Source organism: Penicillium angulare (genome assembly GCF_028827245.1).
Source record: "Penicillium angulare strain IBT 27051 chromosome Unknown utg000001l_segment0_segment0, whole genome shotgun sequence".
Taxonomy (NCBI): domain Eukaryota; kingdom Fungi; phylum Ascomycota; class Eurotiomycetes; order Eurotiales; family Aspergillaceae; genus Penicillium; species Penicillium angulare.
In genome coordinates, this window is record NW_026623160.1 from 2,638,773 (window position 1) to 2,652,975 (window position 14,203).

Genomic DNA, 14,203 nt, shown 5'->3' on the forward strand with positions numbered 1-14,203 from the left:
GCTTGGGATCTTGGGGGATGTAAGAATGATCGCCTGCTGGGTTGTTTCTCCGCAAACCAGAGTGCTGGGTTTCCAAAATGATGGTGTCTGTTGTTTTCTTTTTCTTATATATTTGCATAATTATAATAAGAGTTAGAATTTCTATAATATCGAGTATTTTGTTTGATTTTTTGTTTGGTTTTTCTATTCTTTCCCGGGTTCGTTCCTTGTCCTCCTCCAGGGCTCCCAAAGTCTAGAATGCAGATCTCGGCTCTGTTCCTAGTGGCGCCTGGAGGCGGCAGCTGAATCTGAATGTGAGATCAGGTGGCTGGCTTGTGCGTAGCTGGAACACCATAGTTTTAGTGTCTTAGTGTAATTCGCCATGTCGTTCGGGATTTGGGGCGCTTTCATTGAGGCTTTTTTGTTTTTTCTTTGTGTTTGTTTCTCTGATTTATCCACTTTTGGCTCATTTCTCTAAATATTTATAATTATTTTTTGCTTTTTCCAAAGTTTTTCTTTTTTGGCTGTTTCCATGTCCGTAGTGGTACTAAGACTATGGTGGGGCGGAATACACTGGCATCGGCTCTCCGTTCCTGTGCTCTAGGATCCCTTGTCCTTGTCGTACAGATAGGCCATTATACATTTGAAGGCGAAATATTTGGCAACTTTTTTTATTTTTGTTTTTGGCTTTTATGACGAATCACTTGATACTATAGTGAATGGATCCAAATCATACCTATATAGCATATTTCCTAGCGAACCACCGTGTTACCTGGATCGGGGATGCGGACCATAGTTTAGTATGTATAGATCTGGCGCCAGAATGAGCCCCGCCATCATTCCCGTTGGGTTCCCTTGGTACACGCCGTCGATCATACTTGTCTCCAAGGCCACCCACTTCCAGACTTCTTATATCATGGCCTCAAGTCCCCTGCAATCTCATGGGTTCTCTTAAACCTTTTGGCTCACAGCTTGGCCTTGGTCTTACGTGGATGTAGATCATCAGCCTCGGCCCTATTCTTAACCTCCCAACCTTATACAATCTACAAGTCCCTCGGTTCTTACACTCTTCAGACAATCGGAATTATACCAAAAGAGATCCAGAAAAAATAAAAGATACGCAACTTGAACAAAGCACCAGTCTTTTCAAGGGTCACTACCATATTAGACGGTCTGGATTCTATCCAAGAACAACGGGTGGCCAGTTCCACCCGGACGCCATGATCACAGCGACACAGACAAATCCATATCGAAATCTAGTCTGAGTCGCGCATCTCTCTTGGAGCCTCTAAAACGCCGAGAACACGGGCCCTTACCAATCAGACACTCCGAAAGGCATATCACAATTATAACAACTGTGGAGCGCCTCCACCATGGCAAGCAAGGCAGATTCTGACTCGCCACCGTCCGCCTCGGCAGCCGATATACTCAAGCCGCTATCCCAGGGTAGCAATTTCCCTAGTAGTGGGGCTGTCGCTGCTAGGGCACGAGAACAAATGCAAAATGCATCCTCTTCGCCTGCTTCTTCCCCTACCTCTTCACCGGGGACGCCTCGATCAGAGAGTCAGGGCAGTGCAAGTGTGGGGTCCGTTCAAAAACGCAACGAGACGGTGCATACTATGTATGAGAAGGATGGGGATGGAACGAGGAGTTTTAGAAGGTTAATTGTTGAGTACAATTAGCTGATTGGTTGTGTGTAACGTTTTTTTTTGTGTTTCTTGTTACGTTTTGATTTGGGTGGGCCTTTTTTGATGACTTCTTGTTTCCCTTTCTTCACATGTAATTTTTGATATTTTATTGGATGGAGATGGGTGTTTTGGTCGGAATTTTGAAGTTTGACTGACACTCAAATCTTGTTTAATTGAATCTTTGGCTTGATCTTTGGGATTGATATAACCTTTGTGATAAGGATAAGGACGAGTTGGATCCATGGATCTTCAATGCGTGAACCTTAGATACAACATCAAGTCCCGTGATCAAATGACTCAGCAATGCTTTTGTCCACATCTCAATACTGTAACTACATCATCAATTGATCCATAATTCAATACGTTCTCGCCTCTACCCTTCCACATCCAGAGCTAGCTGCCACAATGGCTGTATCTGTCTTCCCTCCACCAGGGGACTCTGCAGACCTCACCCTCCTCAACACAGCCCGCCTCTTCACTCGCCTCGAACATAACCTACTATCTCCAGGCTCCGAACTCCGCACCCTGCGCGGCTCAGAGTTCCAGCGTATGCGAGTAAATAAGGTAAGACAGACCTCTATAGGGGAATTCCCTATGCATGATAAAGAGCTATATCTAACCAATCCCAGAATGTCGAATACGCACGATCCCTCCTCTCGCAATTAGAACGGTCCCTCTCCAATCTGAAAATAAACCAGCGAGGCGAAGCCCAAGCCGAAATCGCACGCGACAAACAACTCCTCAAACGAATGCAAGCTATCCTAGAGGAAGAAACACAAGAATCCGACTCGGAAAACGACGAATGGGAAGACATCCTCTCAAAGCCCCTAGAAGAGAATGTTATCCCAGAAATACGACAAGAAAGCACCCCTCCGCACTCAACTACATCCGTACCTGCATCAACATCAACATCTGCGCCTGCACCCGTACCCACATTCACAGCACCCCCTACATCAACCCTCCGAAACAGGCACAACCAGAGCCAAGAAAGAAGAGAAACCTTAAATGAAAAGAGCGCCGAACAAGCTCTTAGCTCTTCACGCCTTGAACAGGAAGATCTTACCTCCTCCCTTCTCTCGTTAGCGGGCCAACTTAAGGCCTCTTCACAGTCTTTTCAGTCTACGTTGGAGAATGAGCAGTCTGTGCTTGATCGGGCGGTGACGGGGATGGATAAGACGACTACTACTATGGAAGCGGCGGGGAAGAGAATGGGGATGCTGAGGAAGATGTCTGAGGGGAAGGGATGGTGGGGGCGGATGATGCTTTATGCTTGGATTTTTGGGTTGTGGATTGTTGCTATCTTAATTGTTTATGTCGGGCCGAAGTTGAGGTTTTGAGGGTGAGGATTGGAGCTCTGTCTGAGCTTGTTTTGGTTTACGTTAGATACCCGAGCTTGTATAGCCTATTCATTTAATGTTGATGATTAATTCCATCTATAATGTCTAAAGTTGTCTCCTGCGTAAAGATTAATTTTCCCTGATAAATGGTATAGTACGGCATATGCTCATAGGAGCTACGTAATTGGAAGTAGTTGAAATAGGTCGGGAACCTGAATTCGATTCCTTAGCTCTGACTAACCCATCGACCGACCTGGCATGACACATAAGAAGAGACATGAGAAACCGCTATCAGTTCCTTATGTCCAAAGCCCGATTGGTCGCTCACGGCTTCCAACGGGCGCGAGATCAAGGATACTGAAGGGAGAAGACGGTATGGTTACATACAGGATGAACACAAAAAAAAAAGATGAAAGACAAAATGAAAAGGGGCAACCAAGCAGGATATCCAGCATTCAAAAAGACACAAATGGGGGAAAGATGAAATAAGAAAAGGAAGATGTAGAGAAATGGAAAGAGAAAAGAGGAAAGAGGAAAAAGGAAAAGGAAAAGAAGCCTTGCTCCGCGTCTTCGAGAGCAGGAGGAAAGAACAGGCTAAAGATCGTGTCAGAGGGGATCGCAATTAGAAGACACACAAGAAAAGAGAAGAAAAGTGAGCAGATAGAAAAACAGATGAGAAAAGATGTTCAACGCCGGAATTCTTGGACACAGGGCTTTTTATATCATATCCCGGTAAGATCTGATGGCAAGCCTAACATATTGGAAGGAAACAAAACACATGCGATCTAAACCTGACACACTCGAGGAATGGCAATTCATTAGATCAAACCGCAGAGGCGCAAGTTTTCTTGGATGATGATATCTGGATTGACAAGTTAGTTTCTGGTAGTAGGCATAGTTGGGAGAAACCCCATCGGGAGGTTTAAAAAGCTTACCGTTGACAGCGGCCATGACGAATCGGATTTGGGTGGTGTCAGTGGCGCAGGTGAAGTGGGTGTAGATCTGCTTCTGCTCGGCCTGGTTCAAAGACACGAAGCGGTTGAGGATATAATCACAGGCAGCGGAGTAGTCGCCACCACCCTCGTAGTCGGGGAAGTAGTTCTTCATGGGGCTGACGGGGAGCTTCTCCTTGAAGCGATCGATCTTGTTGAGGAAGAGAATGATGGAGGTCTTGACGAACCATCGGGAGTTGCAAATGGAGTCGAACAGAGTCAGGGCTTCTTGCATACGGTTGACAGTCTCGTCTTCGAACAGCAGCTGGTCGTACTCGGAGATGGCGACCAGGAAGAGAATAGTAGTAACGTTCTCGAAGCAGTGAATCCACTTCTTTCGCTCAGATCGTTGACCACCGACGTCGAACATGCGGTAGGTCAAATCGCCGATGATGAAGGTGGTCTCTGTAATACCAGTAGTCTTAACACGAGAGCGGAGAACATCCTGGTCGGTGGGGAGGTAATCGGGTTGGCCGATACGGTCAATGGCATCGAAGTAGCTATTTGAAACTAGTTAGAGGAATTGCTTTTTCTTTCCCTTTTCCGTGCAACATCTCAAATCATGCACAGAACAATTGGCTTACTATTTGGCAGAGTCGTTCAGTTGGTATTCACGCGAGCGCTTGAAACATTCCTGAACACCAGTGTCGCGCCAGAGGGCACCGATGGCGTTGCCAACCTCAGGAGGGATGCTGTCACCCTCAATCTGAGCAGGCTGCATGAAGACGGTCTGGACGTGGTACTCGTTACGGGCATCCTCCAAAGGAAGCTCAAGTGATTCCATAGCCTCCAGGATGACCCGCATTGACTGCACTGTGTTGCTGTAAATAATCTCCTTAAAAGATTCCCGTTCGTCGCGCGAGTAGCCACCCTCGTGGATGAGCTTCATCTGCTTCAAAATTGTCGACTTGCCAGACTCTCCAGCACCTATAGAATCGCGTTGAGTCAGTCATATGGACGAAAGTTGCCGGCGTAATGTGGCATTGGAAGTCGAGCCCTACCGAGAAGGAGCATCTTAATCTCGTTGCGTTGCATCATCTTGTCGCGCTTGAGCTGGTTCTCAATCTCCTCATTGCGAGCCTTCCCCTCCTTGTCCTCGGTACTCATGCCACAACCCATAATGGCGGTGTTATGTGGTGAGACTTTTTGTAGAAAACGATCGCGATGGTTCGTGCGAGGCGATCGACTTGTAAGGGGGAGAGGTCGCGGGTTCAATCACAAGGGACTGTTGCAGGGAACGAATGGATTAGCAAACTGAGTTTTCTCTGTCTTTTTCTCTTCTTTTCCTGAGCCTCTTCTCTGGTCTGAAATCGCGTTTTAGGATGGACGGGGTGGCGAGGAGGTGGTACAAGTCGCCGAGGGCCGACGTTTCAGGATGCAATCGTGTGGATATGCAAGGGTGAAACGGAAATAGATGGCGACGAGAGAACCAGAAGAGGAAACCGTGGATAAGAAGGACGCGGAGGAAGAGGGACCACACCTACAGGAATTCAAGATGTCCCTTGTAAAAAAAGGAAGAAAATAGTGAAGCAATTCAGCTGGAGAAAGAGAGAGGTTTAAGGTAAGGGGGGAGGGGGGAAATTGGAAGTTTCAGCAGGGAAAGGGGAGTATGGGCATTACACCAATACACTGGGGCGCTTCAGTGCCGCAGTCTATTTCACTCTCCAGCTGCTTCAGTTTCAATGATTTCAGATGGTCATGACCAGACGGTGACCAAACAGTGACCGTATTTATGGTCTGTGATTGGACCACAGCCAGGTACCGCTCCACTTAAACCAGCACGAGCCCCATCCAATCACTGCAGATCAGCTTTTTCTGCCCCCTATTTCTCTGTTTCCCAGTGGTTTAGCTTGCTTTGACTTGGCACCTGGGTTTGGGGGAGGTTTTTAGTCTGTTTGATTTGATTTGTCTGATTTGCCTGGATGTGAAGATACTACGTCTTTTACCTGCTCCCCTCCCCCCTCTGGGGCCAAAAATCAAAAGCACCATGTAAGATTATATCATCTTCTTCACAAAGATCCATAGAGATCCTTCCCGAGACAAGGGCATTCATTCTTTGATCGGAATCTCGACCACCGCAACCTCTTTATCCCGAATATATACATATTGCGTTGGTGGGGACTCTTTAAATGACCTATAGATAGTTTTGAATATTGTCCGACACTATTCTCCGGACCAAGTAAGTATACTAATAACTACGTATACCAGGATCCGTATGGATACTATGGAGCAGTAGCATCTTCAGGGCTGAACTTTATGTATACAATTACACCATCGAGGGGCGACTTTTCCGCATTATTTCTACACTCTGGAGAAACTGTGCTGATCGTCTGCACAGCCGGAGATCATACTCCTCTGGGTTGCTGACCATTGTATCTCCCACAGCTACGTAGTGTCCTGCCTCAGCCTGGAACATCACTAAGAAGAAGAATCTCACCGTCACACTGGGCTCAGTAAGACACACAGTCTGAGAGAAAGAAAAGTAAGATAGCAGGTGTGAGATTAAGATGAAATAAATAAATTTAGAAAAAGACTGATAAAGTAAACGTATTTTAAAAATAAAATAAAAGCAAAAGCAAAATAAAAGCCATTAACTCTATCAGCAATAATCTTCAACATCCTACATATTATATTGCCAAAAATAAACATCCAGTTCCCTGCTTCGGTTACGACGACGTTGAAACCTGGATGATACAATAGGAATGCATGACCGTGCAGTTGGTCACCATCCATACCGAGACACACTCTGCCCGAGAAGGACCCCAAACTCCACAGCTGCCGATCTGACCGGGGAGAAGGGGGGCGCAAGTCCGCACACCCTTGAACCCGGGCCAGTCTTACCATTGCCATCCACGCACCCCTGTAGATACATACTGTTCTTATGCATTACTGTAATTCTGCCTTACTAGTGTTGCCCACTTGTCCATTGCATCAACAGGATGACAACATGAAGGCGAAAAACCTCCCAAAAACTTCCCAAGCGGGTCAGCGTTGCGGCACATACTGTACTGTACATAAATCAGAAACCCACATGGAAAAGGGGGGAAAGGGCATAATCCACATGGGCCCCTGAAATGGAATTTCTGGAATTCTGCTCCTTCGTGGTTATAATCCACGCTATTGTTCTTTGACCCACTGGCTAGTACTTCTAGCCGTTCTTTGCCGCGCGTGCCCCTGAAGGTCGATACGAAATATGAGGAGTCTCGAATTTGGATCTGAGATACGGGGAACAGTACGGAGTACATATTGTTCAAGCTGTTAGCGCAAGTTGTGGTGAGGAAAACTCCGTAGATGGCTATCAAGGTGTAAGCCAAATAATAGAACCTTGGAATCGTTGTTGTTCGTGGACCCGCTTTTCTCAATAATACACGCTAGTTGTCGGACGGAGTATGGACTGACTAAGATTTCTCTAGATGTCCCAGCCTTGTACAGTAATCGGAAACACTATAGTATCTTCTTTCCATTCAAACAGCATCGTATAGTTCAGTCGTGGTGTCAAATAGATCTCAACTATTTAGCCCCTCATCTATGAACTTCTGCAAAATGTTTAATCCATCCCCTTTTCAGGGCACTGAAATTGGTCTGTTTTGATCTTTATCCCATAGTGACAGCTTAAAAAACTGCCCCCATTGTCGAGCATACATGAACGTTTCCACGGTACTGACTAGCTCTGTAAATACAAGGGGTAGTGATAGAGAGTCATTGAAAGTTATTAGTGATACATAACTTCTCAGCATCCAATTTCACAACTAGGGGTTCAACCGCCAAGCACACATAGTCTATTGAAGAGATGGGGTAAACCCGCAATACAAAGTATTGTCGATCGGACTCCAGACTAACAATACCCATTATTGACGACCTTCTTATCGATTTCGCACGTGGCATCTGGAGAATGTAAGGTTTAAATAAGCAGATATTGGCGCTTGTACGGAGTATAGTGGATGTTGAGCAGTGCCAGCTCCACCAGGACTAGCAATAGTGTCGAAACTATTTGCAGCCGCACCAGGGCCGTGGCTTTGGTACAGAACAATAGAACTAACCCATGGAACTTGGGAATCCCACTCAGGGAGTCAGTCTGGTTCTTTAGAATGCTTGTTTGCTTCTTTTTCTTTTGAGTTTATTTCATTGTCTCCATACTCCGTATTGATGATAATTTACCGCAAAGGGGTTCGTATTCCATTTTGGGATTAGCGGGCATTTGTCCAATCAATGTCTTGTCCATAGTGCCCAGATCAATGTATACGCACCTGGGCTGATACTCGAAACCCTGGATCATATAAAGCTCACATGACCATATGCACATTGCTCGTGTAAGCCCCCTTTCCTCCACTTCCACTTCCACTGCTCTCTTCTCTTCTCAAGTGGAGGAGACTTCAGACCCCCTAGCCTGCCACCACCACATGATTGCAATCACCCGTGAAAGAGCCATCTACAGTATATTAGGCAATTGGACTCAAATTGCGGGATGTTTCGACACCGGACAAACGTATTCTATTGACCTCAGATACAACGAAAGAGATGATCTTGCCGGGTCATACGAAACAATCAAATGATAAGGGAGCTTCGATCCAAATTGCTCGGTTAAACAGTCGAAGCCATGGCAGACTCAGAGATACCGTGGGAAGTTTTTGGCCCGAAATGCTCAGTCATTGAAACCTTGGAAATTAAATATCCATTTACTGAGGCTTGGAAGTGGTCTCGGTGACCAGGACCAGCTCCTTAGGGCATTCCCATGGAAACGACATGCTCGTAAAATGACCCTGTTTAGAAGTCAAATAATAAATAGGATTTGTCAATCATAATTCCTTCGCGATGGCTGCTGCACGTATATCGAAGTTTTGCAACACGATCCGCTCCAACTCCATACAACTCAGCTTGCTCGTACAGGTCTGAGCATAACTACTTATGGGTTAAGCAATTCCAATTGAATATGAAAGCTGCTTCAAACAGCGCCGCGCAAGACCCGCATGAACAAATGATTTGGCGATCCATCGCGACATATACGCGGCAGAGCGATCAACCTAACCTAGAAAAATTATCAGCTCGCTATAGTATGTCCCTAGTCTGGATATTTAGTAGACTCACCGTTCGAAAATCTTTGCCGGAAAATGCACCTCCACCACTGGCATGAGTGCCCCATCCGCCGTATGTATCCACCACGATCTTACGGCCTGTGACACCAGGAAATCTACCAAATGGTGTCACACCGGCATCTTCGGTTGGCTGGATCTACATTCGGTATATGTCAGCAAATTCCGGGATGTGTATGGATACTGGAGAGTTGTATATGATATGTTGTCAAGGAATCGAGGTACTTGAGTGGGACTGCTTTTTCGAATGACCTGATTGAGGATTGTTTCGCGGAGCTGTCACATCGCGCGTATGCTGGGCCGTAACGACAATTGTGTGAACGCGAAGAGGAATCATTCTCCCATAGTCCTCCATATACTCGATTGTTGCCTGTGTTTTGGTATCTGGAGGTAACCACGGAAGGATGCCCTACGCACGAGCAGATTTCATATTTAGAGAAATCTTGTGAAATAGATCTATGGTCATGGGTCTAGTGATACGCATATTTAGTACTGAAAAGCAACTGATTCTAGTTCTAGTAAAACGCACAGTAATTGGGTAGTCTCATCAGAAGCGTAGCCAAAAATGATTCCTTGATGCCCTACCTTCTCCTCGGCCAGCTTGAGGTGAGTTGAATTCCCCGCAATGGGAATTTTCTGTAGTAGAAGTTGAGGCATTCGTCTTTCAATATAGTCCATTACTTGACATGTGCGGTGGTCAATCTCTTGCTCTGGGGTATCATAAGCAATGTCTTCGAGCACCAAACGTACGGTTTCACACACTAGCAGTCCCTCTTTTGTTTCTCGCGTCCTCCTCCAAATGGTCCTTAGGTGAGCATTGCGAGGTCCACCACAGCTACAATTCTACGTGACGTTGACAATAATTGGATTTCGCACAGCAGTATGAAGTTTGCATTCATTAAAGCAGTTTCGCTGCAGTCACTGGCACCACGAGCGATGTGGAGACAACAAAAACTGTGAATCGACCTGTCAAGGCGGGCAATACCAAATGGTCTCGAACAATGGCATTGCTCGGAAAGCAAAGATAAATCACACGATGCTTAGAAAAAACCGTTTCACCTACAATGCTGCGAGATCCGAGGTCAAGAAAGGATACGAAGACTAAGGATAAGGAAGATTGAAGCATGTCGACTGGTAAGATTAGTTACCACGCTAAACCCAATCTAGTCATCCAAGGACGAACATCTGGACCTTCAAATGATATCATTAAGCGGTCTAAATAGCGATCAATCAGTAAAGACAAAGGCTTCAAGCAATATTAAATGGACATTATCGATAGAAAAAGAGCCCAATTAGCAATATGTACCTAGTATCCACCAGAGCGTGATATAAAATGACCCGATCCGTACCAATGAAATACACAGATTCCATGGGACTCCGATCGCAATCGAACGGATCGATCTGGTTTGATTTTTCGGGTACCTGACCCTGCATCCCCACTTAAAACACTCAAGACCCCTACCACCATCTGAACTTACCAGGACCACATTCACCTCCGAGTCCACCGCCATATTCACCATGTCCCACGAAATGTCCCATCTAGGGCCCAGAGGTACGCCAAACATCCCAATCGCACCCTACCCCCATCACAAGCCTGCTAACCACTCCTGCTTGCTAGCCTTCAACCACGACCAGAGCAACGACGCCGAGGCCGAATACGATCGCCTCCGCGATCTAGCGCGCCAGGAAGCCTCGAAGCGCGGTCAATGTTTCGGACGGGTACGATATTTCTAATTGGATCGATTGCGATATAAGCGGACCCATACACGGATACATTACTTATCTATTTTTCACAGTCTAAGGAGGCATACTCGAGTGGTGATGGTGCGGGCGCGAAGCAACTCTCCGAGGAGGGGAAGGCGCATGGTCGCAAGATGGAGGAGTATAATAGGCAGGCGTCGGAATTTATTTTCAAAGAGAATAATGCTAGTGGGCGGGTAGCTGCCGATACGATTGATTTGCATGGTCAATTTGTTGAGGAGGCTGAGGAGATTCTCGAGGAGCGTATTAAGTACGCTAAGTCGCATGGGCAGAATCATTTGCATGTGTAAGTTTCTGTGCTTTTGTTGTGCATTTGGCTGTTTCGTCCGACTTTCTGTCTTTGTTTTGCGATATGCAGACTGACGGATAGGAGGCGAATATCTCTGCGCATAGGATGGGAATTGACACTGACTAACTTCTTTTCTATCTTAATAGGATTGTCGGCAAAGGCAACCACTCCGTGAACCACATTCAGAAGATTAAGCCGCGGGTGGAACAGGTCTGTCAGGAACTTGGCCTGCAGTACGCGACTGAGGACAATGCTGGTCGAATCTACGTCAACCTTACTGGCGGCGAGGCTGTCATGCCTGAGTACCCGCAACACCAGCAATCACACGGCCAGTATCCTGGTCAACAGCAGTCGCACTCTGGTGGTTATCAACAACACCAGGGACAACACCAGGGACAGCAACAGCAACAACAGCAACAGCAACCGGATGAGCTTGAGCAGGTGGTTAATGCCGTTCTGCCTAAGATCATGCGCAAGCTGGAGAAAGCCTGCTGTGTTGTTATGTAAGGGGTTCATATAGATCTCTCTGTTTTTCAGCCTTTGGTGTCTTGGATAGATGTCTATCTTGTAGATTTGGCAATCTGGTTTATTATTCGAATGTTCTTTGGAATTTGGTTATGTGAATAACATGACTCGATGATGGGATATATACCCTTTGGCTTCAAGATTTATGTTTTATGTTGATAAGAATACGGAATACTAATTTCATTTGGACTGTGTTCAAGTTCAATTTGTTGTCTTTCCTTGACAATTGACAGATTCAGAGTCGGTATGTCTGGTATGATCATGGCATCGTAAAATCATATCGCTTTAGATAGTAAATCGGAGTATGAGAGAGAGAAAAAAAAACAGAAATCAACCGAAAAATAAGAGGGTCCAGACATGCTGGAAGGGTATAATCAAGAAGTGCACCAAAGTTACACATGCACTCACCACAAGCAAGAAACCGTAGCTTATTGCGAGTTCTCCTCCCCAACCGTGGTTTTCACAATCTTCAGCAAAACCGCACGAACCATACTTCCATCGCCGGCACCATTGATTGTCGGTGTAGCATTGATTGCATCAATCAATGTCAACGCTCGATCTCTCAAATCCTTCACCACAACCTTGCAATAGTCAAAACTACCCGTACTCTGCATGTATTGCACAGCATAGCGCTTAACCTCTTCATCATTCGTCTTCTGCTTCAAGATACTGATAAGCTGGTGACTGCCGGGATTGGATCGGATACTATGAATAATCGGAAATGAGAATTTGCCCTCGGTAAGATCCTCGCAGAGACCTTTATTCTCGGTGTATGTTGTATTGGAAAGATTCAAGTAATCGTCACAGATCTGAAATATCAGGCCCATGACATTCACAAGGCTAACACAGTCCTTACCCGTAGAGCTCTCTGCTTGCATTAATTTCACCGCGAGTCGGAATAACCCGCCCGTTTTATTTCCCACCATTTCAAGATACTCGTCCTCCGTCGGGCAAGTCAGCGTATCACGCCAGAAGAGATCCATTCCCTGGCCGCGATGAAGGTTCAGAAGCTCGTTGACGAAGATATTGATCGCGGCTGGGTTGTTGAGTTTTTGAACCTCTTGCAGAGCGAGAAAGTAGACATAGTTGGCTGAGTTGATGGTCTGCGGTGTACCGAAGATGTTATGTGCAACGGGGATGCCGCGACGGAGGACAGAGTTATCTTCGACGTCGTCGATCCTGTATCGAAAGCGGAGAATGTCAGTTATGTTGATCTGGGAGAATGGGCATGTATTTTCTGCGCCGAGCGTAGGGAGAACTAACAGGAGCGACGCTGTGTGTAGCATGCCCACCACTCGAGTGATGATCTCTAAGCTCTCGGATGGCACTTGCAACCAGGAATTGAAGGCCTCGATGAGTTGACGACGCACGTCCTTGCCTGGGTGCGTCTGGAGATATTCATAGGGACCCATGAGAATCTTCTCGTTCTTCGGCGACCACTGCCCATCTTTGTATTTGGTGCCATCGACGCTGGACTTGTTGCGCCGGTGCTTGGTTTTCGGCGGGTCCCCACCGGCAACGGAAGTGCGGTGTCGGTGCGAGGCTGAACTCGATGGACTTGTTGGAGCGTTGGTGGAGCTTGTCCGAGGCGGTATAGGACCTGGTGGCTCGAAGTTGACACCGGAACTCATCTTGAAGTTGCTTTGCGAGGCAAGGATGGGGTGGATGTATGTAGGTGAGGGGCAGAGGCGGAAGCTTAAAGGTACAAAATGCGGGCAGGGAAATCAAATGGAGAAGAAGAAAATGGCCCGTCTAGGCAGCAGTAATTGAACCAAATCACTCATGCTGTGGCCTGTAGCTTTTTATACTCGACGGTGTTCTTTGATTGTCCCATTCTTTGAATTCTGGTGAAGTTATATAAGCTTCAATCTCCAACTTTCACAACGAGTTGGATCAACTGGGTGCAGGGTGACTAAGCTAGGCCTGATTCGGGAAGAGTCTTAGTGGTTGCTCCGACCACAATCCATAGATGCAACAAAGAGATGCATCACAAGTGTGACGAGGCTAAAGGTCACATTGCCAGTCACCTCGCATGAAGTGGGGAGAACAATACTTAGGAAGGTTTATCACGATCCCTGGCGCCAAACAATATTAAGGGTATAGCTATTGTTGTTGAAAGAGTCCCATAGCAACCTATCCGAGGAACCCCATCAGCCGCAAAAATGGCACCTGCCAAAACGTCACAGAGCTCCAGATTTTCGAGATGATAAGGTCTAGATAAACAAGATTTTTTTAAGAAAAGAGAGGGGCACACTAATCGATTAAAATAGAAAACAAGAAACGCCGAACCCCAGATCCTAAAACCGGTTTTGGGTGATTGAGAGTCATAGAAATAACCTTAGTTCAATGTTATTAACGCCAGAGGGAGATCAGGGAGCCGCTAGTTTGCACCAAATTGTAGTGGGGTCGTCGGGGCAACCGCCCTTTATTTACTTGCCTTGCGGCCCGACTGACCTCATCGGCCAACACGGACCAACTGGCGATTCTGATTTTCTAGAATTATGAGCTTCTTCAGCCGCTGCTGACTTTGTTTTTCTTTTCA

The 14,203-nt window shown here is 46.4% G+C and overlaps 7 protein-coding genes across 7 annotated transcripts; 4 read left to right on the forward strand and 3 right to left on the reverse strand.

Annotated features, from left to right (window-relative positions):
• Window positions 1–1,352: 1,352 nt before the first annotated feature.
• N7478_000934 (uncharacterized protein) lies at window positions 1,353–1,661 on the forward strand (the record flags this gene model as incomplete). Its single annotated transcript, XM_056917149.1, has 1 exon — window positions 1,353–1,661. One exon carries the CDS (start codon window positions 1,353–1,355, stop codon window positions 1,659–1,661), a length of 309 nt encoding a protein of 102 aa, XP_056785029.1.
• A 411-nt stretch (window positions 1,662–2,072) lies between these two features.
• N7478_000935 (uncharacterized protein) lies at window positions 2,073–3,004 on the forward strand (the record flags this gene model as incomplete). Its single annotated transcript, XM_056917150.1, has 2 exons — window positions 2,073–2,231; window positions 2,297–3,004. The coding sequence occupies 2 exons, from the start codon at window positions 2,073–2,075 to the stop codon at window positions 3,002–3,004; spliced, it is 867 nt and encodes a 288-aa protein (XP_056785030.1).
• Window positions 3,005–3,822: 818 nt separating this feature from the next.
• On the reverse strand, window positions 3,823–5,115 carry gpaA (guanine nucleotide-binding protein subunit alpha gpaA; the record flags this gene model as incomplete). The annotated part of the gene is made up of 4 exons (XM_056917151.1): window positions 3,823–3,866; window positions 3,940–4,496; window positions 4,581–4,923; window positions 4,998–5,115. The coding sequence occupies 4 exons, from the start codon at window positions 5,113–5,115 to the stop codon at window positions 3,823–3,825; spliced, it is 1,062 nt and encodes a 353-aa protein (XP_056785031.1).
• A 3,791-nt stretch (window positions 5,116–8,906) lies between these two features.
• Window positions 8,907–9,764, reverse strand: N7478_000937 (S-adenosylmethionine synthetase; the record flags this gene model as incomplete). The annotated part of the gene is made up of 3 exons (XM_056917152.1): window positions 8,907–9,017; window positions 9,082–9,225; window positions 9,672–9,764. The coding sequence occupies 3 exons, from the start codon at window positions 9,762–9,764 to the stop codon at window positions 8,907–8,909; spliced, it is 348 nt and encodes a 115-aa protein (XP_056785032.1).
• Window positions 9,765–9,813: 49 nt separating this feature from the next.
• On the forward strand, window positions 9,814–10,114 carry N7478_000938 (uncharacterized protein; the record flags this gene model as incomplete). The annotated part of the gene is made up of 2 exons (XM_056917153.1): window positions 9,814–9,896; window positions 9,994–10,114. 2 exons carry the CDS (start codon window positions 9,814–9,816, stop codon window positions 10,112–10,114), a joined length of 204 nt encoding a protein of 67 aa, XP_056785033.1.
• Window positions 10,115–10,604: 490 nt separating this feature from the next.
• N7478_000939 (Smr domain-containing protein) lies at window positions 10,605–11,643 on the forward strand (the record flags this gene model as incomplete). The annotated part of the gene is made up of 4 exons (XM_056917154.1): window positions 10,605–10,638; window positions 10,705–10,805; window positions 10,883–11,133; window positions 11,283–11,643. 4 exons carry the CDS (start codon window positions 10,605–10,607, stop codon window positions 11,641–11,643), a joined length of 747 nt encoding a protein of 248 aa, XP_056785034.1.
• Window positions 11,644–12,089: 446 nt separating this feature from the next.
• N7478_000940 (FPP/GGPP synthase family protein) lies at window positions 12,090–13,292 on the reverse strand (the record flags this gene model as incomplete). The annotated part of the gene is made up of 1 exon (XM_056917155.1): window positions 12,090–13,292. The coding sequence occupies one exon, from the start codon at window positions 13,290–13,292 to the stop codon at window positions 12,090–12,092; it is 1,203 nt and encodes a 400-aa protein (XP_056785035.1).
• Window positions 13,293–14,203: the final 911 nt, after the last annotated feature.